This window comes from Lissotriton helveticus, chromosome 6 (genome assembly GCF_964261635.1).
Source record: "Lissotriton helveticus chromosome 6, aLisHel1.1, whole genome shotgun sequence".
NCBI lineage: Eukaryota > Metazoa > Chordata > Amphibia > Caudata > Salamandridae > Lissotriton > Lissotriton helveticus.
The window spans coordinates 106,820,188-106,847,645 of record NC_136067.1 but is presented as its reverse complement, the minus strand read 5'-3'; the positions used below and the strand labels follow the sequence as shown (position 1 = coordinate 106,847,645).

The following is a 27,458-nucleotide window of genomic DNA, read 5'->3' as shown; positions in this document are numbered from 1 at the left end:
GTCAGTGACATAGAAAGGCAGATCAGAATTCTAGTAGTCAAGTAAAAGCAGTCTTGCTAGGGGCCTGTGCTTCTGCAGGCTGCCCCGGGCATCACATACAAGCTTCGAGAAACATGCATCCGTTTATATACTTGAGCCACCCGTTTAAAGAAGGGTGTGCAGCTCTAAAGCACAAGGCTGCACCGCACCAAACCAGCACGAGACCAGGGTGTACCAGGACAGTTGGCTTCCAAGTCTTATAGTATGAGCAGCAACAGACCTTAGGAATGAGCAAGACAGATGAAGTTGTATATATTGTGTACCATTCTGGTGGGAGAGCAGTTAGGCTGTTTTAAAGCTAATTACAGGTAGACAGATTCGAAAGGATGAAGTTACCTTTGTGGTTGAGGTACAGTTCATTTGGATCTGATGATTCTTTAGAGGCATGTGGGTTACGAGTGCATTTGATTTTCAGCTGGAACTGTAGGGTGTCTATCTCCGTTCCTTCCTCGTCCCCTATAGAAGAGAGGCAATGTAAACAGAAATGGATCAATAAAAGCATATTAGCACATGTAGTGTGGCTGAGTGAAGACTGTTGGAGGGAAAGTAAACTCCATGATAGTTACACAGTTTAGATGTAAAGTTTCAAAGGTACATTTTCCCAACTAAGCCTAAAGCCTTTAATTGAACAGTTTACTATTAGCTTTTTAAAGGAAGCCTCTCCTGCTTACTGCATTCTGTTTTGCATCTTGCATGTGAACATAACCTGCAAGACGTCAGTCATCACAAATGTTATCTAAGTTTTATATCTAATAGAAAAGATCAAGATCCCAATCCGGATTCCTTCTCAGGTAGATAAACTGATAATTTGCTTCAAAGGAGAATGATCACACAAAAAGTAAGAGATCAAAATCCTTATCTAATGATCCAAACTTTTTCCACTCCAAAAAGCCCGAGGCATCAATTTGTTTAACCTTGGAGGTACCAGGGAAGAGTGCATACCTTCCTATCGGTCATAAGAAATTGAAGCTCCATCACTAAGTAGCATTATGATTTAATGTGAAAAAACACAGATGTCCTTTGCTGAAGATGTAGTGAGGACGGGGATCTAAGGGTGTTCCGAAGTGTATGGACTGCATGGTCACTGCGATTCCTTGAGTGGTGATGGGTAGGCAGGTGGTTAGGGTGGATCTCTGGGTGTTATTAGAGATGGGCAGGAAGGTTGTAATGATCCAGTAGGGGTTCAACGTTTTCATAGATGCTAGTGATTTTGTTGCTGAAGAATATGGACAGCTGGATTCAGAGATCCTGGAAAGTGGTTACGCTGGTGGAGCTTGCTGTCAGAGAGGTGAAGACTTTCACTATGACAAAAGTTTCCTTGATGCTGTTGGTGCTGCTTTCGATGTGGTCGGTGAGCTTGGAGCATTGGGTGGCTCTGATTTGCTGATGATATTGTCTGACGACGGATTTGTAGGTGTTCTTGTCAGTGTCAATCTGACTTTGTCTCCATCTGTGTTCATGTTATTTGCAATGGCATTTGATAACCCTGAGCTATAACCACGCACCAGCTACCTTGCTCTTGAACTTTGAGAGGAGCGTAGGTATCTGCAATCGGTAATCCAGGCGTTGAAATTTGAGATGGAATCAAGGAGGTTGTATAGTATAAAGAGACAACAGTGTTAAAACCAATATCAACAAGCATTTACAATGCAATAAGCCTTGCAGCATTAAAGTTTAAGTTATTGGCATTGTGTACGACAATGCCAATAGTTATAACTTTTGCAAATGTGACACCTATAGCATTTGTAATGCAATGTGTTGTATTTACGGGACTTAGATGTAGTGATATTACAAATAACAATGGCTTTTATTTTATTTTTAATAATTAATACTTAAATAAAAGTTATTGTAATTGAGTCGGTGGAAGGGTGAAGTGGGTGGGCCAGCAAGTTGAAGTGGAGAGAAAGGAGGGTGAAGTTGGGAGAGAGGAAGGTGAGACAGAGAAAAAAGGGTGAGGTGTGGTGAGTAGAAAAGAAAGCCCATAGGAACCAGGCCTGGGTACAGGGAGGTGCATCCTACATGAGGGACTTTGAGAGAGTGACTGGCTTTTGAACAGAAACATCTCCGCATCTCCCTGGAATCACCTAATCCAGCCACTACTTTGATAGGGAGATAGTGCTCCTAAACTTACCTGAAAGACCACTGGGCCATCGGTTTCTGCACCAGTCCAGGTTAGGGGTGTGGGGGTTGGGGAGAGAGGGGGTTCAGCATAGACATACAGTGGTCCAGGGTTGCAGGCCGCTCCTCCTACCATTCAGTGTGTTCCCCATGCCATGCAATCCGACATGTTCGGTGTTCTTCACCTCAAACGACTGCAGTCAGTAACAGAGCAGTCGCTCACAAGTCAGGTAGGAGTTTTTCTCTTTGTCGGCAGGCGTCACAACATCTAGAACACAGGTGAGACCTCAGAGATCGGCGCGCCAGCTCCTACCTTGACTGCCTGCTGCGCTGGCCACTCTTCCAGAGCTCCGCTGCAGTTCTTTAAGCAGCCAGTGTCCTGACCCTGATGAGCGCCGGGGCTGGCCGTCTCCTCACAGCCCGAGGTCATCTAGCCACTCGGGCTGCCTCTGCTTGCGGCGGTGATTTCTCCCCTGGGGCTTCGGCATCTCAGAGCAAAGTCCGCTGCAGGCCAGCAGCCTGGCTGTACCTCCTTCTGCCGCACAGCCACACCATACCTCGATTCCTCAGGCCACCAAGTGGCCGGCGCTCTGATGCATTTGTGTTTTCTTATCAGCTGCCAGTATGTACACAACCCGGGTCCGGTTAGTGACCTGGTTTCACTCTAGGCCCCCATGCCGCATAAGCCCAATCACACGGCCACGTCCCCTCCTCTGGGGCTCCAACAACCTCCCTCTTCAGGTAGCTGCTCAGCCACACAGCACCTCACTTCTTCCGGGAGAGACTTTTTTAATATGGCCTTGTGCCAGATAGGACTAGTAACCTCCTTTAAGATCAGGATGGAGCAGGATGGCAGCGTGGTGTGAGGGCGCTGTTCTCTAGCACATCTGCTCCGCCATCTTGCATAGTCACGCCCCCTTCAAATAAACCCTATGATGTTTGAGATGGTAGGGCATGGGCAAGGAGGAAATTCTTTTTTGCATTAATTGTTCGAAAAGAAAAATTAAATAGAACGGTCAATGTAACTTTTTATGAGGAGGGATTTTGATTTTAAGCGGTTGCCACAAAATGCTTCTTTTTACCCTCCTCTTAAGATAATTTATGAAACCAACCTAACAGAATGAGCAATCCACATAAAGGCACAACTCACAGGCCGAGCTGCTGTCAGAATTAAACAAGACGTCAGCGCTTCACCGTGTAATGGATCCCAAAAAAACCAAGTGAAAGTAAAAGGCACGCCGTGAGCGTGCACATCGGCGTGCCCTGTGGTTCGTGCCCAGTGGCGGCGCGTGCAGGGTTCGCCACAGTGCTGGAGAAGTGCTGCGCGGCTCGCGAGGCCGTGGGAGGGGGCCGCCAAAGGAACAAAAAAGCAGCCCCTGCACACCATGCTGCCCAAGAAGCCTGCCTGCCTGAGAAGAGCTACCGGGAGGCGTCCAAGGCGGGTGAGTGACGGCACTGCAGTGCGAGCGCCGCGCCTCACCAGCCTGGGATTGCTTTTTACCCACATTGGGAGCTTAACTGTAATGTACAATTGCGTGTGGCTTGCAGTTATTTCCTTTCCTGAAAGTAGAGGCCGGGCCACCACTTCATAGGGGGCTTTTAAATACAATGGCTATTCCGTTTGCCACTGACTCACCCCGCATTAAGGGAGACAGGAGGATGAATAGCGAGAGCAATGGAGTGCGTGTTCACGTGCGCGACCTGATTCTATTCCGGCACGCTGCGCGTGCCCATCTCATGTCTCCCTTTTAGGGCCCTTGTAAGCAGAGTCGACAACAATAGGTCTCGCAGGCGACAGCGCTTTCGCTGGTTTGATTTTTTCCAGAAAGGCATGAATCTTATCTAATAGCAATGACTAAATATAGAGTAAAAATACGCAAAGGGGTTTGCACATGCAACAGAATGGTTTTAGTTTAGAATTACATAACAATGTGTACAAATTACCTATCGTTTTATAGGAAAACAGTGCTTGATAGTGTAAATCACACACTGCATAATGAGGCAAACAAAAAACGTAGAAAGCTGGCAAGAGAATGATTATATTTAAAATATGTCGAAACACAAAAATGTTAATGCCTAATTTCATTTCTATTTGCGGGGGAGCATGCTTGATTATTGTAAAAATGGAAAAGTTCAACACTCCTTAAAGGCCATTTAGTTTTGGAAAGTCTTTATATCACAAGATGCCAACGTTTCGACTGTAAATGTTTTGGAGGGTCATCATCAGGAAAAAAAGAACGGTTGCAAGCATAATGTTGTTTCTTAAACTGTAAATTAATGTGAAGTATGTTTTAAAATAAGTGCAAAATGTTGCTATTACAATATGTATCCTAAAGAATTATTTATACAATTACCCAATATATGAAACAGTGAAGAAGCCTGTAAAGAAGGGATAAGTGAAAGTAGGATAGAAAAAGAAGACCAAGGAAGGCATCTATGTGTGTGCAGTCGCCTGGTGCTAATTGTGATAACTTTCATGTACGTGAAGTCACATGTAGAGCACCTGTGTGTGGATGAGGCCCAGCATAGAGTAAGATATCAATGTCTTAGGAAAAATCAAGGTCATAATAATTCCGCGGCCAATTGCCCCATGCAACAAGAATAGGCAAGTAAAAAAAACATTAAATGTCAGATGACGTACTGGAATTGCTTATGGAAACTTTGGAGCAGTATGAACCAGCGATCATGAGGGAAAGTAGCAGGCCTCAGTAGTATGCGCGTAAAGGGAATTATGGCCTGTAGCTGTCCCGCCACAATCTTCGGTCTGAGTTACTTGGATTGGGGTAAGCATGGCAATTGCTCGCGGCCCCCACCCATTTTTCTAAAAATTGCATCAACAAATGGTTTGCTGTGCTAAAGCCACCATCTTTCGGCTTTTAATAACAGACAGAGCTGAACAAAAATCCCTTTATCTCATTTTTAGCATTTTTCAAAGAGGTAGCCTATTTTTTCTTATTTGTTGTGCTCTCAACCTACTTAGTTTGTGGTTGTAACTTGTGTGAAACCCATGGGCGTTCCAGAAAAGCTATATATTTCTGAAAAGTAGACAATATTCTGAATTCAGCAAGGGGTCAAATGTGCAGATACCTCAAGATTTTCCCAAGCAAGTAACTGTTGAAATAAAGTAATACTGAAAATAAGTTTGGAAAAAAAACCAGCCATTTGTGACAAAGTTTTCATCTGTAAATTTTTGTCATAATGGCCAATTTACAAAAGCAATATGCCATTACGTATGCTAGGCCTTTCTGGCTGCGGGGCTATAGAATGTTTGTAGTTTTTCCAAGAACCCAGGGTACCCACAGCCAACAACTGAGCAGTACTGTACAATGGTTTTTCACGGAGTATAGACCAATTCAGATAATGAAATACACAGGGTGAAAAATGGGTATCAAGGAAACCAACATATTTCTGAAATGGGTACCGGAGATGGAGTTTAGGAACAGTGGTTATTTGTACATCTCTGAATTTGTGGATACCCGTAGTAGCATATGATTTAAAGAGTATTTTTCAAAATGTCTTCTTTCTTACACACAGATTTACCTTTGGAAGGCAAAACCAAAGGGGATGATGGACGGAATGTTGAACATTGCAAGCACTCACCCCCAGTCAACTGATCTGGGTTTAATCCATCATCATTCTTTAGCTCACTCCGCCACCCCAGTTCAGACATGGCCAAATACAAATCAGTCTGACCCTATGCCTCATGGGAACAGTCCAGCCCGAACTGCAAAGCCATGTCTTCCCTGGACCGGAAACAAGCATCCTGGGACCAGTTTTGGGTTCATAACCCTCATCAGCCAGGCTAGCTTGACTCCAGTGGCAAAATGAGCAAGGGGCCCACGTCTGGGTATACCCTGCCAACTTAGGGCGAACAAAGCAAAACCAAAGGGGATGATGGACAGAGTGTTGAACATTGCAAACACTCCCCTTCAGTCAACTTATCTGGGTGTCATCCATCATCATTTTTAAGCTCACTCCACCACCCCAGTTCAACCCAGATCAGTTGACTGGGGGTGAGTGCTTGCAATGTTCACCACTCCATCCATCATCCACTTTGGTTTTGCTTTGTTCGCCCTAAGTTGGCAGGGTATACCTAGACGTGGGTTCCTTGCTCTCTTTGCCACTGGATTCAAGCTAGCCTGGCTGATGACGGCTGATTAGCCAGAAACCGTTCCCAGTATGCTGGTTTCCGGTCCAGGGAAGAAATGGCTTGGCAGTTTGGGCTGGACTGTTCCAATGGGGCACAGGGTCAGACTGATTTGCATATGACCATGTCTGAACTGGGGTGGCGGAGTGAGCTAAAGAATGATGATGGACTAAACCCAGATCAGTGGACTGGGGGTGAGTGCTTGCAATGTTCAACACTCCGTCCATCATTCCCTTTGGGTTTACCTTTGGAAGGCACACATGCCAAGAGATCCAATTGGAAATAACAAATACCCTACTATTCTATGCTCCCACATGTTTTCTGATAAAAACTGAACCTCACTTGTGCAGTTAGGCCTAGTCCCTGCGACAGAAAACAGACCACACTACAACATGGATACATCACATTTTTCCACTCAAAACTACCAGTTTTTTGCAAAGTGCGTAGCTGTGGATTTTTGGCCCTAGCTCAGCCGGCACCTAGGGAAACCTAGCAAACCTGTACATTTTCTAGAACTGGGCACCTAGGAAAATCCAGGATGGGGTGATTTGTGTGGCTCTCAGCAGGTTATTTTACCCGGAATCCCTTGCAAACTTCAAATTTTGACAGACAAAATGCACATTTCCCTCACATTTCTGTGATGGAAAGTTCTGGAATCTGAAGGAAGCCACAAACTTCCTTCCACCCAGCATTGTAGTTAAAGAAAGGAATTAACTAGGTTGTCCTGCACCACTTAATTTTAGGAACGCCTTCACTTTTTTTTTAAAACATCTTGCAGCAAAAGTGTGAAATTATGATAAAGTATTTTCAAAATTCCAAAAGTATAAAGTCTCTTCAAAATTAAAAAATGTATTTCATGAACATGCAGAACTGTTTTACCTTAGTACATGAAATTATATCAGTGAATTGAGAAGAATTAGTAGTTATGTGCACTCTTGGGGTGGCCTGGTTTCCTATTACACATGAACAACATTATAGTTGAACAAATCAAACACAGGAGAAGGTTTTGTACAGCGCACGTCCTGAAGTCATGTATTTTGAGGTTTTCTTATAAGTGATAACGAAAGAAAAAGCAGAGAAAGTGAAATAAAACAATTACCTAGGATCACACAATTTGGCAACATCAGGAAGCCTGGTTTAATCCAAGTTTTTTCAGGTTTCACATAGTGCAATTCAGCCACTAGATGTACATGTTTCACTTATCCCACATCCACCTTACTGCCAAATACTCCCACTCAAATATCACTTTCCCGGGGGAGGAGCCAAGCTGGCGACCGAGATGGCTGCATAGTCGCTCGGCTCCGTGAGCCTTCTCACCCCGCGCATGCATCCTGGCCACTATCCTGAGCCGTAACGGCATATTTAAGTAGGCAAAAGACAACTTTCACTGACCGTTTGCTCCTGAGGCTTTTCCGTGCGGCGGTCCCGTTGAAATGTCCCCGACTGTTTTGCGGCCTTCACGGAGCTGGGACCGGGGTGTCGAGTGAGGAGAGTGGCCGGCCGAGACTGCAACAACAGCGGCCTCCGGTGAGGGTGAGGAGTCGGCCGGAGGACACCGGACATCTGAAGGGCCGATGGCGACAGTGCCGACCCAGTCCATCTGGTGGAGTGCCTTGTGGGATGTGCGGTGAAGCAGGGTCGAGGGGAGTGCACGATATTTGGCCTCCTTTCCGGTGTTGTGTCCGGGCACGACTCATGACCTCTCCCGGACTTGGTGGGCAACTCCCAGGGGGCGGCGGAGATTTTGTTTAGCCTTTCGGTGGCCCTTCGCTGGGAAGCCTGCCTTGACTTTCCGGGTCCCCGTGGTGACTCCTGTTGCACCCTGGTTTGGGGCCCGGTCCCGAGGTCAGATGGAGAAGGACGAGGCCGGATCAGCTAAGATGGCAGACGGCACCCTCTTACGCAGACCGCATCCAGGCAGCGAAGCTGCTGTGCGAGAGAGTCCTGGTGTCTGGAAACACGAGATAGAGCCCACGTTCAGAGATATCCTGGCTGCGTTAACAACCCTGCATACGTCCCTGCTCCGGGACGCCCGGGATCTGGGAGGCAGGATGGCCGCCATTGTTGTCCCACCGTTCCACGCGGGCAAAGTTCGATCTCAAGGAGGCGCGGATGTGTCCGCCTCTGCGTCAGTGATGAGTGCTCCGGCTACGCCTATGTTCGTGGAGACTCTGGAAGACCCGGTCCATGATAAAGCTTTGGCCGGATCTGTTGTACATGTGAGTGACTCGTCTGGGCACTTATCTACTCGGCGGCTGGGGACACGACGTCGATCTATGGCTTGGGCCGCACCGGCGGCGCACCGGCGCTTACCGGATGGTGTGACTCTCTCTCCCTGGTTGGTGAGACTGTGTCCGGACTGAAGGGTGTTTTCGGGGTCGATACTGACACAGACGGATTTCCGCCATATCTGCTCGGCTGGGTTTTGGTGGCTGAAGTCCCATGGAATAACAACACTGCCCGGATCCCTTGGACCCTCCATGCTGCTCTGTGTGCCGATTGATCAGTGGGCGTGTGTTGGTACTACTGATAGGACAGGCCAGGGGTGAGACCGTCTGGGACATAGTGGAACTTATTGTTGGCTGACTGTGTTTAGGGGGACACTCAGCGGGGATGTTGATTGTGCTATCGGTGATTGATGTCTTCCATGGCTATTCTGATCTTGCTTTTAGAATGTTTACTGTGCGCGGTGGTGGGGGGGGGGGCCGGGCGGCCAAATCGAGGGCCCTTCCCCACATTTTTCCTCTTTTTCGTCCTTTTCTCTTCTTCTATATTTTGGGTCTCTTATTTAGGGCGACAGGCACGCTGCTGGTGGGGGGATAGGCCGTAGCCTTCTGCAGGGGTGCAGGGTAGGGGGATGGGGTTTGTTAATTTGTCCCCTTTTTGTTTCTATGGCCCTTTGTCTTCCTTCCCTTTTTGGTGTCGTCGTTTCTCAGGTCTCCTACAGTATGCTTCATCTTGATGGGTGGGTTGCAGCTTGCTACGTAACGTGTTTGTTTTTGCATTTATCCTGACTCGTGTGCCTTACCCCCGATGCTTCCAATGTATTTGCACTATTTGCGGATTTCCTGCTTTGTACTTGCTATCGTAGGACCATGTATGACCGTATGGCATTGATTCTTAGTTTTCTTTATTGAAAAATGAACCTTCTCAAATCCTGAATCGTGCACAGTACGTTTGACTACAAGTTATATCCTGGACACTTATTCTGCCCTGACTTTCGGGCTGCTGTATTTTCTGCATTGCTTTGCTGTATGTATGTCTTGACTAGCGGCCGGCCGGAGTGGTTGTAGGCCCGTACTTGTATTTACCTGATGTGACAATAAAGGTTCTCAAAAAAAAAAATATTAATAAATATCACTTTCCCCCATCCCCAAATGCCACCCTGCCGGCATCAATGTGGCCCTCGGTCACATCACAGACCAAACATTTTGACCCCTGGGAAAATGTTTGCGAGTACCCATGCTCAATACCAAGGTTTTGGTGGACAGGGTAGCCAACACCTTTATTCTGGTCTACTAGAGTAAACGTTGCGATTCCATGGAACAAAATACCAGTTTTCAGGCTTTACCACAGTATAATACCAACCCACCCTTACAGGCCTATTAATTTTAACATGCGTTTTTCACAATAAATAAGTCAGACCCGCTGCCTTTGTTATAAGTTTTCATAACAGATCAGACCTATGGTATCTAGCAAATGGCATCATTGGCTTCTCACCATAACCCGTTCACTCCTCCTGTATTCAGAATAAGCTTCCTATCAAGGCATAACACACTTTTTTTAATGTAAAAATCACACACTCTGTTGCTCAATTAAATGCTGTAGTTGAGACATTCAACATGTGGTCAGAGCTAAAGCCTGTTTCCAGTAGTGCTCCTTAAGCTAATTTTCTATAAATCACATAAGGTTTAGCAACTGCTGCGCTATAAAGCCACACCTAAAAATTATGCGTTGAATACTTGAATGAATATCAACCACTGATATTTATGTGGGAAGAATATCCGTTCATCATTTGCCCACTATGACAATCCAGAAAGACCGTCCATATATAAATTAAGCCTTTGGCAGATCTGTGTACTTCCCTTAGCAGACACTGCACGAAAGGCCCCAAAAATTAAGCCAATTGCACGCTTTGGTATGCAAAATACGTATCTAGCATTTCGCACCTTTTTTTTGTGTAAAATGCACCGTGTGAACCCATTTCTCGTTTAATAATAATAATAATAATAATAAAAACAGAAAATCACACGAAATGCGAAAATAAGACCTTGCATTTCATGTAACAATCTTTTTTTTCTTTTTGGCAGCATATCTCCACGTGCTAACAAGGACAATAGCATTAAGATGCGGGTGGGGCAGCAAGTCCAGCAATTAAGAAATGTCAAGATCAAGTAACAACCTTAAGGCAAAATGCCAGAAAAGACGCCAGCTTGTGCTGGTGCACGGCCTTTCGACGCACCGACGTTGCTGTTCTCCAAAAGAAACCAGAGCAGCCCGAACGTCCACGGCTAGGCCCCTGCGGCCTGCAGACAAGACAAGCCCCCTCCGGTAACGGCCTCCTTGGGCTCCACCAGTAAACTCCAGCTCGAGTCATAGGACGCAGCGAACAGCGGGGCCGCCGGGCATCCCTTTGGAGGAGCTCGAATAAGAGACTGGCAAGGGATTAGTAAAGTGTTCATTATGTTACCAGGGTACCAGCACGGGGGCTGAAGCTCCCTTAATTGGATCTGGGACGTTCCAGAAGTGTCCATAGAGTGGGTGCAGGTGTGCGGCCTCAGAGCAGGAGTTGCCACCTCCGAGGCTGCAGAGCCCCATTACAGTGGGTGCGGCGGGGGCTGCGCGCGCGCGCGCGCCGTCAGATAAACGAGGGAGGAAGAGCCACGCGGGAGTAAGAGCGCCAGAGGCAAGGCGCGAGCCTCACGCGGTTTCCCCCACAGACGCCTTGGTCTCCGCCCCGCACCTGGCGGCTCAGGTGCAGCGGTGATGACTGGTCTCTCTGGGAAGCTGCAGATCCCTGCTCGGGGTATTGTTGGTGCCTGGGTTGGACTTGGTGGGGACAGCAATGCTCCGCCTCCAGCAGCATCCTCCTCTCCATGGAAGCAGCCATGAGGGTAGCATTCACAGCACTGGGCCTTGCAGTTCTTGAGCGGATGCAGGCAGGTTCCGATCCATCCACTCCTCCTCCAGCAGCATCCACTCCTCCTCCAGCAGCCATGAGGGTAGTATTCACAGCACTGGGCCTTACAGTTTTTGAGCGGATGCAGGCAGGTTCCAATCCATCCACTCCTCCTCCAGCAGCATCCTCTCCACGGAAGCAGCCATGAGGGTAGTATTCACAGCACTGGGCCTTGCGATTCTTGAGCAGATGCAGGCAGGTTCCAATCCATCCACTCCTCCTCCAGCAGCATCCACTCCTCCTCCAGCAGCCATGAGGGTAGTATTCACAGCACTGGGCCTTGCAGTTCTTGAGCGGATGCAGGCAGGTTCCAATCCATCCACTCCTCCTCCAGCAGCATCCACTCCTCCTCCAGCAGCCATGAGGGTAGTATTCACAGCACTGGGCCTTACAGTTTTTGAGCGGATGCAGGCAGGTTCCAATCCATCCACTCCTCCTCCAGCAGCCATGAGGGTAGTATTCACAGCACTGGGCCTTGCAGTTCTTGAGCGGATGCAGGCAGGTTCCAATCCATCCACTCCTCCTCCAGCAGCATCCACTCCTCCTCCAGCAGCCATGAGGGTAGTATTCACAGCACTGGGCCTTGCAGTTCTTGAGCGGATGCAGGCAGGTTCCAATCCATCCACTCCTCCTCCAGCAGCATCCACTCCTCCTCCAGCAGCCATGAGGGTAGTATTCACAGCACTGGGCCTTACAGTTTTTGAGCGGATGCAGGCAGGTTCCAATCCATGCACTCCTCCTCCAGCAGCATCCACTCCACGGAAGCAGCCATGAGGGTAGCATTCACAGCACTGGGCCTTGCAGTTCTTGAGCGGATGTAGGCAGGTTCCAATCCATGCACTCCTCCTCCAGCAGCATCCACTCCACGGAAGCAGCCATGAGGGCAGTATTCACAGCACTGGGCCTTGCGATTCTTGAGTGGATGCAGGCAGGTTCCAATCCATGCACTCCTCCTCCAGCAGCATCCACTCCACGGAAGCAGCCATGAGGGTAGCATTCACAGCACTGGGCCTTGCAGTTCTTGAGCGGATGCAGGCAGGTTCCAATCCATCCACTCCTCCTCCAGCATCCTATCCACGGAAGCAGCCATGAGGGTAGTATTCACAGCACTGGGCCTTACAGTTCTTGAGCGGATGCAGGCAGGTTCCAATCCATCCACTCCTCCTCCAGCAGCATCCACTCCACGGAAGCAGCCATGAGGGTAGTATTCACAGCACCGGGCCTTGCAGTTCTTGAGCGCATGCAGGCAGGTTCCAATCCATCCACTCCTCCTCCAGCATCCTATCCACGGAAGCAGCCATGAGGGTAGTATTCACAGCACTGGGCCTTACAGTTCTTGAGCGGATGCAGGCAGGTTCCAATCCATGCACTCCTCCTCCAGCAGCATCCACTCCACGGAAGCAGCCATGAGGGTAGCATTCACAGCACTGGGCCTTGCAGTTCTTGAGCGGATGTAGGCAGGTTCCAATCCATGCACTCCTCCTCCAGCATCCACTCCACGGAAGCAGCCATGAGGGTAGTATTCACAGCACTGGGCCTTGCGATTCTTGAGCGGATGCAGGCAGGTTCCAATCCATGCACTCCTCCTCCAGCAGCATCCACTCCACGGAAGCAGCCATGAGGGTAGCATTCACAGCACTGGGCCTTGCAGTTCTTGAGCGGATGTAGGCAGGTTCCAATCCATGCACTCCTCCTCCAGCATCCACTCCACGGAAGCAGCCATGAGGGTAGTATTCACAGCACCGGGCCTTGCAGTTCTTGAGCGGATGCAGGCAGGTTCCGATCCATCCACTCCTCCTCCAGCAGCATCCACTCCTCCTCCAGCAGCCATGAGGGTAGTATTCACAGCACTGGGCCTTACAGTTTTTGAGCGGATGCAGGCAGGTTCCAATCCATGCACTCCTCCTCCAGCAGCATCCACTCCTCCTCCAGCAGCCATGAGGGTAGTATTCACAGCACCGGGCCTTGCAGTTCTTGAGCGCATGCAGGCAGGTTCCAATCCATCCACTCCTCCTCCAGCATCCTATCCACGGAAGCAGCCATGAGGGTAGTATTCACAGCACTGGGCCTTACAGTTCTTGAGCGGATGCAGGCAGGTTCCAATCCATGCACTCCTCCTCCAGCAGCATCCACTCCACGGAAGCAGCCATGAGGGCAGTATTCACAGCACTGGGCCTTGCGATTCTTGAGCGGATGCAGGCAGGTTCCAATCCATGCACTCCTCCTCCAGCAGCATCCACTCCACGGAAGCAGCCATGAGGGTAGTATTCACAGCACTAGGCCTTGCAGTTTTTGAGCGGATGGAGGCAGGTTCCAATCCATCCACTCCTCCTCCAGCAGCATCCACTCCACGGAAGAAGCCATGAGGGTAGTATTCACAGCACTGGGCCTTGCGATTCTTGAGCGGATGCAGGCAGGTTCCAATCCATGCACTACTCCTCCAGCATCCTCTCCACGGAAGCAGCCATGAGGGTAGTATTCACAGCACTGGGCCTTACAGTTCTTGAGCGGATGCAGGCAGGTTCCAATCCATGCACTCCTCCTCCAGCAGCATCCACTCCACGGAAGCAGCCATGAGGGTAGTATTCACAGCACTGGGCCTTGCGATTCTTGAGCGGATGCCGGCAGGTTCCAATCCATGCACTCCTCCTCCAGCAGAATCCACTCCACGGAAGCAGCCATGAGGGTAGTATTCACAGCACTGGGCCTTGCGATTCTTGAGCGGATGGAGGCAGGTTCCAATCCATGCACTCCTCCTCCAGCAGCATCCACTCCTCCTCCAGCAGCCATGAGGGTAGTATTCACAGCACCGGGCCTTGCGATTCTTGAGCGGATGCAGGCAGGTTCCAATCCATGCACTCCTCCTCCAGCATCCTCTCCACGGAAGCAGCCATGAGGGTAGTATTCACAGCACTGGGCCTTACAGTTCTTGAGCGGATGCAGGCAGGTTCCAATCCATCCACTCCTGCTCCAGCAGCATCCACTCCACGGAAGCAGCCATGAGGGTAGTGTTCACAGCACTGGGCCTTGCGATTCTTGAGCGGATGCCGGCAGGTTCCAATCCATGCACTCCTCCTCCAGCAGCATCCACTCCACGGAAGCAGCCATGAGGGTAGTATTCACAGCACTGGGCCTTGCGATTCTTGAGCGGATGGAGGCAGGTTCCAATCCATGCACTCCTCCTCCAGCAGCATCCACTCCACGGAAGCAGCCGTGAGGGTAGCATTCACAGCACTGGGCCTTGCAGTTCTTGAGCGGATGCAGGCAGGTTCCTTCCCATCCACTCCTCCTCCTCCAGCATCCTCTCCACGGAAGCAGCCATGAGGGTAGCATTCACAGCACTGGGCCTTGCGATTCTTGAGCGGATGCAGGCAGGTTCCAATCCATGCACTCCTCCTCCAGCAGCATCCACTCCACGGAAGCAGCCATGAGGGTAGTATTCACAGCACTGGGCCTTGCGATTCTTGAGCGGATGGAGGCAGGTTCCAATCCATGCACTCCTCCTCCAGCAGCATCCACTCCACGGAAGCAGCCATGAGGGTAGTATTCACAGCACTGGGCCTTGCAGTTCTTGAGCGGATGTAGGCAGGTTCCAATCCATGCACTCCTCCTCCAGCAGCATCCACTCCACGGAAGCAGCCATGAGGGTAGTATTCACAGCACTGGGCCTTGCGATTCTTGAGCGGATGCAGGCAGGTTCCTTCCCATCCACTCCTCCTCCAGCATCCACTCCACGGAAGCAGCCATGAGGGTAGTATTCACAGCACTGGGCCTTGCGATTCTTGAGCGGATGCAGGCAGGTTCCAATTCATGCACTCCTCCTCCAGCAGCATCCACTCCACGGAAGCAGCCATGAGGGTAGTATTCACAGCACTGGGCCTTGCGATTCTTGAGCGGATGGAGGCAGGTTCCAATCCATGCACTCCTCCTCCAGCAGCATCCACTCCACGGAAGCAGCCATGAGGGTAGCATTCACAGCACTGGGCCTTGCGATTCTTGAGCGGATGCAGGCAGGCTCCCATCCACTCCTCCTCCAGCAGCATCCTCTCAATGGAAGCAGCCATGAGGGTAGTATTCACAGCACCGGGCCTTGCAGTTCTTGAGCGCATGCAGGCAGGTTCCAATCCATGCACTCCTCCTCCAGCATCCACTCCACGGAAGCAGCCATGAGGGTAGTATTCACAGCACCGGGCCTTGCGATTCTTGAGCGGATGCAGGCAGGTTCCAATCCATGCACTCCTCCTCCAGCATCCACTCCACGGAAGCAGCCATGAGGGTAGCATTCACAGCACTAGGCCTTGCAGTTCTTGAGCGGATGTAGGCAGGTTCCAATCCATACACTCCTCCTCCAGCAGCATCCACTCCACGGAAGCAGCCATGAGGGTAGTATTCACAGCACTGGGCCTTGCGATTCTTGAGCGGATGCAGGCAGGTTCCTTCCCATCCACTCCTCCTCCAGCATCCACTCCACGGAAGCAGCCATTAGGGTAGCATTCACAGCACTAGGCCTTGCAGTTCTTGAGCGGATGCAGGCAGGTTCCTTCCCATCCACTCCTCCTCCAGCAGCATCCTCTCCACGGAAGCAGCCATGAGGGTAGTATTCACAGCACTGGGCCTTGCAGTTTTTGAGCAGATGCAGGCAGGTTCCAATCCATCCACTCCTCCTCCAGCAGCATCCACTCCACGGAAGCAGCCATGAGGGTAGTATTCACAGCACCGGGCCTTGCAGTTCTTGAGCGGATGCAGCCATGAGGGTAGTATTCACAGCACTGGGCCTTGCGGTTCTTGAGCAGATGCAGGCAGGTTCCCATCCACTCCTCCTCCAGCAGCATCCACTCCACGGAAGCAGCCATGAGGGTAGTATTCACAGCACTGGGCCTTGCAGTTCTTGTGCGGATGCAGGCAGGTTCCAATCCATGCACTCCTCCTCCAGCAGCATCCTCTCCACAGAAGCAGCCATGAGGGTAGTATTCACAGCACCGGGCCTTGCAGTTCTTGAGCGCATGCAGGCAGGTTCCAATCCATCCACTCCTCCTCCAGCATCCTATCCACGGAAGCAGCCATGAGGGTAGTATTCACAGCACCGGGCCTTGCAGTTCTTGAGCGGATGCAGGCAGGTTCCCACCCACTCCTCCTCCAGCAGCATCCTCTCCACGGAAGCAGCCATGAGGGTAGTATTCACAGCACCGGGCCTTCCAGTTCTTGAGCGGATGCAGGCAGGTTCCAATCCATGCACTCCTCCTCCAGCATCCTCTCCATGGAAGCAGCCATGAGGGTAGTATTCACAGCACTGGGCCTTGCAGTTCTTGAGCGGATGCAGGCAGGTTCCAATCCATGCACTCCTCCTCCAGCAGCATCCTCTCCACGGAAGCAGCCATGAGGGTAGTATTCACAGCACTGGGCCTTGCAGTTCTTGAGCGGATGCAGGCAGGTTCCAATCCATGCACTCCTCCTCCAGCAGCATCCTCTCCACGGAAGCAGCCATGAGGGTAGCATTCACAGCACCGGGCCTTGCAGTTCTTGAGCGGATGCAGGCAGGTTCCAATCCATGCACTCCTCCTCCAGCAGCATCCACTCCTCCTCCAGCAGCCATGAGGGTAGTATTCACAGCACTGGGCCTTGCAGTTCTTGAGCGGATGCAGGCAGGTTCCAATCCATCCACTCCTCCTCCAGCAGCCATGAGGGTAGCATTCACAGCACCGGGCCTTACAGTTCTTGAGCGGATGCAGGCAGGTTCCCATCCACTCCTCCTCCTCCAGCATCCACTCCACGGAAGCAGCCATGAGGGTAGTATTCACAGCACTGGGCCTTGCGGTTCTTGAGCGGATGCAGGCAGGTTCCTTCCCATCCACTCCTCCTCCAGCATCCACTCCACGGAAGCAGCCATGAGGGTAGCATTCACAGCACTAGGCCTTGCAGTTCTTGAGCGGATGCAGGCAGGTTCCTTCCCATCCACTCCTCCTCCAGCAGCATCCTCTCCACGGAAGCAGCCATGAGGGTAGCATTCACAGCACCGGGCCTTGCAGTTCTTGAGCGGATGCAGGCAGGTTCCAATCCATCCACTCCTCCAGCAGCATCCACTCCTCCTCCAGCAGCCATGAGGGTAGTATTCACAGCACCGGGCCTTGCAGTTCTTGAGCGGATGCAGGCAGGTTCCAATCCATGCACTCCTTCTCCAGCAGCATCCTCTCCATGGAAGCAGCCATGAGGGCAGTATTCACAGCACCGGGCCTTCCAGTTCTTGAGCGGATGCAGGCAGGCTCCCATCCACTCCTCCTCCAGCAGCATCCTCTCCATGGAAGCAGCCATGAGGGCAGTATTCACAGCACTGGGCCTTGCAGTTCTTGAGCGGATGCAGGCAGGTTCCAATCCATCCACTCCTCCTCCAGCATCCACTCCACGGAAGCAGCCATGAGGGCAGTATTCACAGCACTGGGCCTTGCAGTTCTTGAGCGGATGCAGGCAGGTTCCAATCCATCCACTCCTCCTCCAGCATCCACTCCACGGAAGCAGCCATGAGGGCAGTATTCACAGCACCGGGCCTTGCAGTTTTTGAGCGGATACAGGCAGGTTCCAATCCATCCACTCCTCCTCCAGCATCCTCTCCACGGAAGCAACCATGAGGGTAGTATTCACAGCACTGGGCCTTGCAGTTCTTGAGCGGATGCAGGCAGGTTCCAATCCATGCACTCCTCATCCAGCAGCATCCTCTCCACGGAAGCAGCCATGAGGGTAGCATTCACAGCACTGGGCCTTGCAGTTCTTGAGCGGATGCAGGCAGGTTCCAATCCATCCACTCCTCCTCCAGCAGCATCCACTCCTCCTCCAGCAGCCATGAGGGTAGTATTCACAGCACTGGGCCCTACAGTTTTTGAGCGGATGCAGGCAGGTTCCAATCCATCCACTCCTCCTCCAGCATCCTCTCCACGGAAGCAGCCATGAGGGTAGTATTCACAGCACTGGGCCTTACAGTTCTTGAGCGGATGCAGGCAGGTTCCAATCCATCCACTCCTCCTCCAGCATCCTCTCCACGGAAGCAGCCATGAGGGTAGTATTCACAGCACTGGGCCTTGCAGTTCTTGAGCGGATGCAGGCAGGTTCCCATCCACTCCTCCTCCAGCAGCATCCTCTCCACGGAAGCAGCCATGAGTGTAGCATTCACAGCACTGGGCCTTGCAGTTCTTGAGCGGATGCAGGCAGGTTCCCATCCACTCCTCCTCCAGCAGCATCCACTCCACGGAAGCAGCCATGAGGGTAGTATTCACAGCACTAGGCCTTCCAGTTCTTGAGCGAATGCAGGCAGGTTCCAATCACACAGAGTTATCCACTCCTCCAGCATCCTCCTCTCCATGGAGGCTGTCATCAGGGCAGCATTCACAGCACTGGGCCTTGCAGTTCTTGAGCGGATGCAGGCAGGTTCCCATCCACTCCTCCTCCTCCAGCATCCACTCCACGGAAGCAGCCATGAGGGTAGTATTCACAGCACTGGGCCTTACAGTTCTTGAGCGGATGCAGGCAGGTTCCAATCCATCCACTCCTCCTCCAGCATCCTCTCCATGGAAGCAGCCATGAGTGTAGCATTCACAGCACCGGGCCTTGCAGTTCTTGAGCGGATGCAGGCAGGTTCCAATCCATCCACTCCTCCTCCAGCAGCATCCACTCCTCCTCCAGCAGCCATGAGTGTAGCATTCACAGCACCGGGCCTTGCAGTTCTTGAGCGGATGCAGGCAGGTTCCAATCCATCCACTCCTCCTCCAGCAGCATCCACTCCTACTCCAGCAGCCATGAGGGTAGTATTCACAGCACTAGGCCTTGCAGTTCTTGAGCGGATGCAGGCAGGTTCCAATCCATGCACTCCTCCTCCAGCATCCTCTCCATGGAAGCAGCCATGAGGGTAGTATTCACAGCACTGGGCCTTGCGGTTCTTGAGCGGATGCAGGCAGGTTCCTTCCCATCCACTCCTCCTCCAGCAGCATCCACTCCACGGAAGCAGTCATGAGGGTAGTATTCACAGCACCGGGCCTTGCAGTTCTTGAGCGGATGCAGGCAGGTTCCAATCCATGCACTCCTCCTCCAGCAGCATCCTCTCCACGGAAGCAGCCATGAGGGCAGTATTCACAGCACCGGGCCTTGCAGTTCTTGAGCGGATGCAGGCAGGCTCCCATCCACTCCTCCTCCAGCAGCATCCTCTCCACGGTAGCAGTCATCAGGGCAGTATTCACAGCACCGGGCCTTGCAGTTCTTGAGCGGATGCAGGCAGGTTCCAATCCATCCACTCCTGCTCCAGCAGCATCCTCTCCATGGAAGCAGCCATGAGGGCAGTATTCACAGCACCGGGCCTTCCAGTTCTTGAGCGGATGCAGGCAGGTTCCAATCCATGCACTCCTCCTCCAGCAGCATCCTCTCCATGGAAGCAGCCATGAGGGTAGTATTCACAGCACTGGGGCTTGCAGTTCTTGAGCGCATGCAGGCAGGTTCCTTCCCATCCACTCCTCCTCCAGCATCCTCTCCATGGAAGCAGCCATGAGGGTAGTATTCACAGCACTGGGCCTTGCAGTTCTTGAGCGCATGCAGGCAGGTTCCAATCCATGCACTTCTCCTCCGGCAGCATCCTCTCCACGGAAGCAGCCATGAGGGTAGCATTCACAGCACCGGGCCTTGCAGTTCTTGAGCGGATGCAGGCAGGTTCCAATCCATCCACTCCTCCAGCAGCATCCACTCCTCCTCCAGCAGCCATGAGGGTAGTATTCACAGCACCGGGCCTTGCAGTTCTTGAGCGGATGCAGGCAGGTTCCAATCCATGCACTCCTTCTCCAGCAGCATCCTCTCCATGGAAGCAGCCATGAGGGCAGTATTCACAGCACCGGGCCTTCCAGTTCTTGAGCGGATGCAGGCAGGCTCCCATCCACTCCTCCTCCAGCAGCATCCTCTCCATGGAAGCAGCCATGAGGGCAGTATTCACAGCACTGGGCCTTGCAGTTCTTGAGCGGATGCAGGCAGGTTCCAATCCATCCACTCCTCCTCCAGCATCCACTCCACGGAAGCAGCCATGAGGGCAGTATTCACAGCACTGGGCCTTGCAGTTCTTGAGCGGATGCAGGCAGGTTCCAATCCATCCACTCCTCCTCCAGCATCCACTCCACGGAAGCAGCCATGAGGGCAGTATTCACAGCACCGGGCCTTGCAGTTTTTGAGCGGATGCAGGCAGGTTCCAATCCATCCACTCCTCCTCCAGCAGCATCCACTCCTCCTCCAGCAGCCATGAGGGTAGTATTCACAGCACTGGGCCTTACAGTTTTTGAGCGGATGCAGGCAGGTTCCAATCCATCCACTCCTCCTCCAGCATCCTCTCCACGGAAGCAGCCATGAGGGTAGTATTCACAGCACTGGGCCTTACAGTTCTTGAGCGGATGCAGGCAGGTTCCAATCCATCCACTCCTCCTCCAGCATCCTCTCCACGGAAGCAGCCATGAGGGTAGTATTCACAGCACTGGGCCTTGCAGTTCTTGAGCGGATGCAGGCAGGTTCCCATCCACTCCTCCTCCAGCAGCATCCTCTCCACGGAAGCAGCCATGAGTGTAGCATTCACAGCACTGGGCCTTGCAGTTCTTGAGCGGATGCAGGCAGGTTCCCATCCACTCCTCCTCCAGCAGCATCCACTCCACGGAAGCAGCCATGAGGGTAGTATTCACAGCACTAGGCCTTCCAGTTCTTGAGCGAATGCAGGCAGGTTCCAATCACACAGAGTTATCCACTCCTCCAGCATCCTCCTCTCCATGGAGGCTGTCATCAGGGCAGCATTCACAGCACTGGGCCTTGCAGTTCTTGAGCGGATGCAGGCAGGTTCCCATCCACTCCTCCTCCAGCAGCATCCTCTCCACGGAAGCAGCCATGAGGGTAGTATTCACAGCACCGGGCCTTGCGATTCTTGAGCAGATGCAGGCAGGTTCCGATCCATCCACTCCTCCTCCAGCATCCTCTCCACGGAAGCAGCCATGAGGGTAGTATTCACAGCACTGGGCCTTGCGATTCTTGAGCGGATGCAGGCAGGTTCCAATCCATCCACTCCTCCTCCAGCATCCTCTCCACGGAAGCAGCCATGAGGGTAGTATTCACAGCACTGGGCCTTACAGTTCTTGAGCGGATGCAGGCAGGTTCCAATCCACTCCTCCTCCAGCAGCATCCTCTCCATGGAAGCAGCCATGAGGGTAGTATTCACAGCACTGGGCCTTGCGATTCTTGAGCGGATGCAAACAGGTTCCAATCCATCCACTCCTCCTCCAGCATCCTCTCCACGGAAGCAGCCATGAGGGTAGTATTCACAGCACCGGGCCTTGCAGTTCTTGAGCGGGTGCAGGTAGGTTCCCATCCACTCCTCCTCCAGCAGCATCCTCTCCACGGAAGCAGCCATGAGGGAAGTATTCACAGTACCGGGCCTTGCAGTGCTTGAGCGGATGCAGGCAGGTTCCAATCCATCCACTCCTCCTCCAGCATCCTCTCCACGGAAGCAGCCATGAGGGTAGTATTCACAGCACTGGGCCTTGCGGTTCTTGAGCGGATGCAGGCAGGTTCCTTCCCATCCACTCCTCCTCCAGCATCCTCTCCATGGAAGCAGCCATGAGGGTAGCATTCACAGCACCGGGCCTTGCAGTTCTTGAGCGGATGCAGGCAGGTTCCAATCCATCCACTCCTCCTCCAGCAGCATCCACTCCTCCTCCAGCAGCCATGAGGGTAGTATTCACAGCACCGGGCCTTGCGATTCTTGAGCGGATGCAGGCAGGTTCCAATCCATGCACTCCTTCTCCAGCAGCATCCACTCCTCCTCCAGCAGCCATGAGGGTAGCATTCACAGCACTGGGCCTTGCAGTTCTTGAGCGGATGCAGGCAGGTTCCAATCCATCCACTCCTACTACAGCATCCTCTCCACGGAAGCAGCCATGAGGGTAGTATTCACAGCACCGGGCCTTGCAGTTCTTGAGCGGATGCAGGCAGGTTCCAATCCATCCACTCCTCCTCCAGCATCCTCTCCACGGAAGCAGCCATGAGGGTAGTATTCACAGCACTAGGCCTTGCAGTTCTTGAGCGGATGCAGGCAGGTTCCAATCCATCCACTTCTCCTCCAGCAGCATCCACTCCTCCTCCAGCAGCCATGAGGGTAGTATTCACAGCACTGGGCCTTGCAGTTCTTGAGCGGATGCAGGCAGGTTCCAATCCATCCACTCCTCCTCCAGCAGCATCCACTCCTCCTCCAGCAGCCATGAGGGTAGTATTCACAGCACTGGGCCTTGCAGTTCTTGAGCGGATGCAGGCAGGTTCCCATCCACTCCTCCTCCAGCAGCATCCTCTCCAGGGAAGCAGCCATGAGGGTAGTATTCACAGCACCGGGCCTTGCGATTCTTGAGCAGATGCAGGCAGGTTCCGATCCATCCACTCCTCCTCCAGCATCCTCTCCACGGAAGCAGCTATGAGGGTAGTATTCACAGCACTGGGCCTTGCGATTCTTGAGCGGATGCAGGCAGGTTCCAATCCATCCACTCCTCCTCCAGCATCCTCTCCACGGAAGCAGCCATGAGGGTAGTATTCACAGCACTGGGCCTTACAGTTCTTGATCGGATGCAGGCAAGTTCCAATCCACTCCTCCTCCAGCAGCATCCTCTCCATGGAAGCAGCCATGAGGGTAGTATTCACAGCACTGGGCCTTGCGATTCTTGAGCGGATGCAGGCAGGTTCCAATCCATCCACTCCTCCTCCAGCATCCGCTCCACGGAAGCAGCCATGAGGGTAGTATTCACAGCACCGGGCCTTGCAGTCCTTGAGCGGGTGCAGGCAGGTTCCCATCCACTCCTCCTCCAGCAGCATCCTCTCCACGGAAGCAGCCATGAGGGTAGTATTCACAGCACCGGGCCTTGCAGTTCTTGAGCGGATGCAGGCAGGTTCCAATCCGTCCACTCCTCCTCCAGCATCCTCTCCACGGAAGCAGCCATGAGGGTAGTATTCACAGCACTGGGCCTTGCGGTTCTTGAGCGGATGCAGGCAGGTTCCTTCCCATCCACTCCTCCTCCAGCATCCTCTCCATGGAAGCAGCCATGAGGGTAGCATTCACAGCACCGGGCCTTGCAGTTCTTGAGCGGATGCAGGCAGGTTCCAATCCATCCACTCCTCCTCCAGCAGCATCCACTCCTCCTCCAGCAGCCATGAGGGTAGTATTCACAGCACCGGGCCTTGCGATTCTTGAGCGGATGCAGGCAGGTTCCAATCCATGCACTCCTTCTCCAGCAGCATCCACTCCTCCTCCAGCAGCCATGAGGGTAGCATTCACAGCACTGGGCCTTGCAGTTCTTGAGCGGATGCAGGCAGGTTCCAATCCGTCCACTCCTCCTCCAGCATCCTCTCCACGGAAGCAGCCATGAGGGTAGTATTCACAGCACTGGGCCTTGCGGTTCTTGAGCGGATGCAGGCAGGTTCCTTCCCATCCACTCCTCCTCCAGCATCCTCTCCATGGAAGCAGCCATGAGGGTAGCATTCACAGCACCGGGCCTTGCAGTTCTTGAGCGGATGCAGGCAGGTTCCAATCCATCCACTCCTCCTCCAGCAGCATCCACTCCTCCTCCAGCAGCCATGAGGGTAGTATTCACAGCACCGGGCCTTGCGATTCTTGAGCGGATGCAGGCAGGTTCCAATCCATGCACTCCTTCTCCAGCAGCATCCACTCCTCCTCCAGCAGCCATGAGGGTAGCATTCACAGCACTGGGCCTTGCAGTTCTTGAGCGGATGCAGGCAGGTTCCAATCCATCCACTCCTCCTCCAGCATCCTCTCCACGGAAGCAGCCATGAGGGTAGTATTCACAGCACCGGGCCTTGCAGTTCTTGAGCGGATGCAGGCAGGTTCCAATCCATCCACTCCTCCTCCAGCATCCTCTCCACGGAAGCAGCCATGAGGGTAGTATTCACAGCACCGGGCCTTGCGATTCTTGAGCGGATGCAGGCAGGTTCCAATCCATGCACTCCTTCTCCAGCAGCATCCACTCCTCCTCCAGCAGCCATGAGGGTAGCATTCACAGCACTGGGCCTTGCAGTTCTTGAGCGGATGCAGGCAGGTTCCAATCCATCCACTCCTCCTCCAGCATCCTCTCCACGGAAGCAGCCATGAGGGTAGTATTCACAGCACCGGGCCTTGCAGTTCTTGAGCGGATGCAGGCAGGTTCCAATCCATCCACTCCTCCTCCAGCATCCTCTCCACGGAAGCAGCCATGAGGGTAGTATTGTGATGTATTCCTATAGGTTCTGTATCGATCCCCCTATTCCTGACCCTATTCTGGTTAACGAGTTAACTAGCAGCCATCCCATGATGCAGAAACCGTTATCTGATTACGCCAGACCACGGCACAGGAGCGCGTTATCTGATTAGGTCATAACGCTTGCCATCTAATTAGGCAAAGCAATATTCCTCCAGCCCCTGATAAGGCATACGGAGTTCTCAAAACAAATCAAACCTATGACAACCTGGGAAAAACCCTGCGGCCATTGTTTTGATTTCACCGAGAACTTCAGTATAAGAATGCGCTAACGACCAGCTCGTATGACATCCTTATTGACGTATCTATGTCCATCCTTACGTCAATCTCGGCACCTTACAGGTATAAATATTACCGATATTGCCTTAAGCAAACACACGCGGTGGTGACGAGATCGGAGCAGCGAGACTTCCCGAAGCCCAGCAGAGAGCGAAGCCCACTAGCTGCCCTGCCTTCCTGACGCGCTGAGAACGAGACGCTGCCTTTCTCCTGCCGAGAAATCCAGCTCCGGCGCTTCCGAGCAGCCCTTGCAGGCAGCCTGGAATATCGAGACCAAAGATGAGAGATACCATCCCTCAATCATCCTAGATTCAAGGTACGGAACTGAATAATCCCTTGCAGAGAATTCTTGAATCAGTCACTTGGCAAAACAAACTTAACTTAAACTACTACTTTCTATCCCCGCCCACGTATTAGGCTTAGGTCAGGTACACCGGGGTAGGCGTAGTTAGTAGCACCAGTTGAGTACGATTAGTCAAATGTTTATATGTATGTATCTATTCTGTCCATTTTAAATAACGTATGGCTTAGAAACCATATCAATGTTTTTACAGTATTATTTTATACTTCTGCTTTCATTGTATGCACTTTACTTAACCATAAGTATTACAATAATATTGATTCATTTCTCTTGTACGAGAAAAGAGACTGATCAATAAATAACATCTTTTATTGAACACGCCCGTCTCTTCCTTTTCTCTACAATCTGGTGAAACTAAGAATGCACGTACTGACTGAGTAAAATAAGTTGTCTTTTGTTTTCACACGACTCTAGAGATACACTCTTGATTAGGGGAGAGCAAAGTTGTCATGTTCTATGGTTGTCAGAAACTAAATCCCTTCTTGTCTATCCAGGGAGGTTCAACTCCTCCTTGTCTATTCGAGAAAGTTTCTAGTGAACTCTGAGCTAGCTGGCAAACCCAAAACTTTAAGTCTAATATCGACAGTAGAAGACCTAGTTAACGTCTGGTCTAGGTCTATACTATTGGAGGTATTATTCCAATGCGCAGAGCCTATTGGGATAATAGGAACTACACTACATGGCGCCCAACGTGTTTGGATAGGCGATAAAACTAACGCAAGACTTTAGAGTAACTCAGTCGTGCTTTTTCACTCAGACCCCTTTTTCCCATAATACTCCAAAGACGTCTGGAGTGGGTGAGAGGTAAAATCCGCCAAACCTCGCAGGAGGGAACTCCTATGTATGGTTCTTGGTTCAATCAACGTTGAAGGATACACTGTTCCAAAATATTGTGCATCTCATCTTTGTTTCCACAAGAAACCTGATCTGCAAACAAACAGAATAACCATCCTGACAGTAAAATGCCAGACAGTGATGATGAAAGAGAGAGAGCTAGAGTAGCAGCTGAAGTAATAGCAGCTGATAATACTATGCAAGAAGCAGACCCGGATATAATACTCATCCCAGTCAACATAAGAAGATCTATAACGTTAAAACTTATAGAAAATGGACTGACACCAAGAGGTGGTACAGTCATATTCGTAATTGAGGCACACGAATATCGGCAGACAGAGGTATTCTATTCATGGATAAACTTTCCAGCAGCAAATGCTGTAACAAAGGAGTTCCACTGTTATAAAATAGAGGAACCTCCGGATACCTACACTCCTTTCGAGGAAGTGGAAGTACCACTCAAATTCCAAGAGCATCTGCTCTTGTTTAATGGCGCCCTAAAACATAATAATCACATCACCAGGCTCGGTCCACTAGGTAGACCAGGAGCAACGTGGCCGGTCTTAGCCGGATACACACCACATCCAGACATCGAAAGAATGTCTGCAGCAGATGTTTTAGTACAACTAAAACAATTAATTAAAATATATAGACAACTAGTCCAATATGTAATGCGGACTTCAACCATCCAACCTGTAGTTAAAATCCCACAGCTGACCCCTCATCAGGGGAACACAAATAAAATTACACCACAGAACATACAGTCCTGCCTAGGTAAAGTACCAGCTAAACGGGAACAAATACCATTCTGGTTAGCACAAAAAATCACCCAAATAGAGGCGGTGTTTCCAGACACCACCCCTGTGGATAAACACAGGTTTCTGACTATCTGTCTTCCAATGGGAATCGCACCACACGTGGAGGACTGTGACACTTGGGGTACAGTCTTTGCTTCCATTTACACAAAAACACATGGAGTTCCATCCATGTCAGTAATACCAGATGTGCTAAAACAAATTCAAGACGAATACAGTCCAGAACCCGCTTTAACTCTTGGTATAAAATTACTAAAAGACTTCAAGCAGGTCTCGGCAATATTACTAGCCAACATAAAAGGAGAAGCAGCGAATGTGGCGATCCGCCAGAGGTTAAAAGAGACAGATATAGCAGACCAATCAGCTGAAATTGCCAGAATTATAGAAAAAT

General features: G+C 51.5%; 1 protein-coding gene across 2 annotated transcripts in view; it reads right to left on the bottom strand.

Annotated features, from left to right (window-relative positions):
* POLR1C (RNA polymerase I and III subunit C) overlaps positions 1-27,458 on the bottom strand; it is a 143,338-nt gene that overhangs the window by 27,145 nt on the left and 88,735 nt on the right. For both annotated transcript variants that reach the window (XM_078647445.1, XM_078647446.1), the window contains one exon: positions 376-495. In XM_078647445.1, the coding sequence (XP_078503571.1) occupies positions 376-495 (120 nt within the window). The remainder of the gene's footprint in view (positions 1-375; positions 496-27,458) is intronic.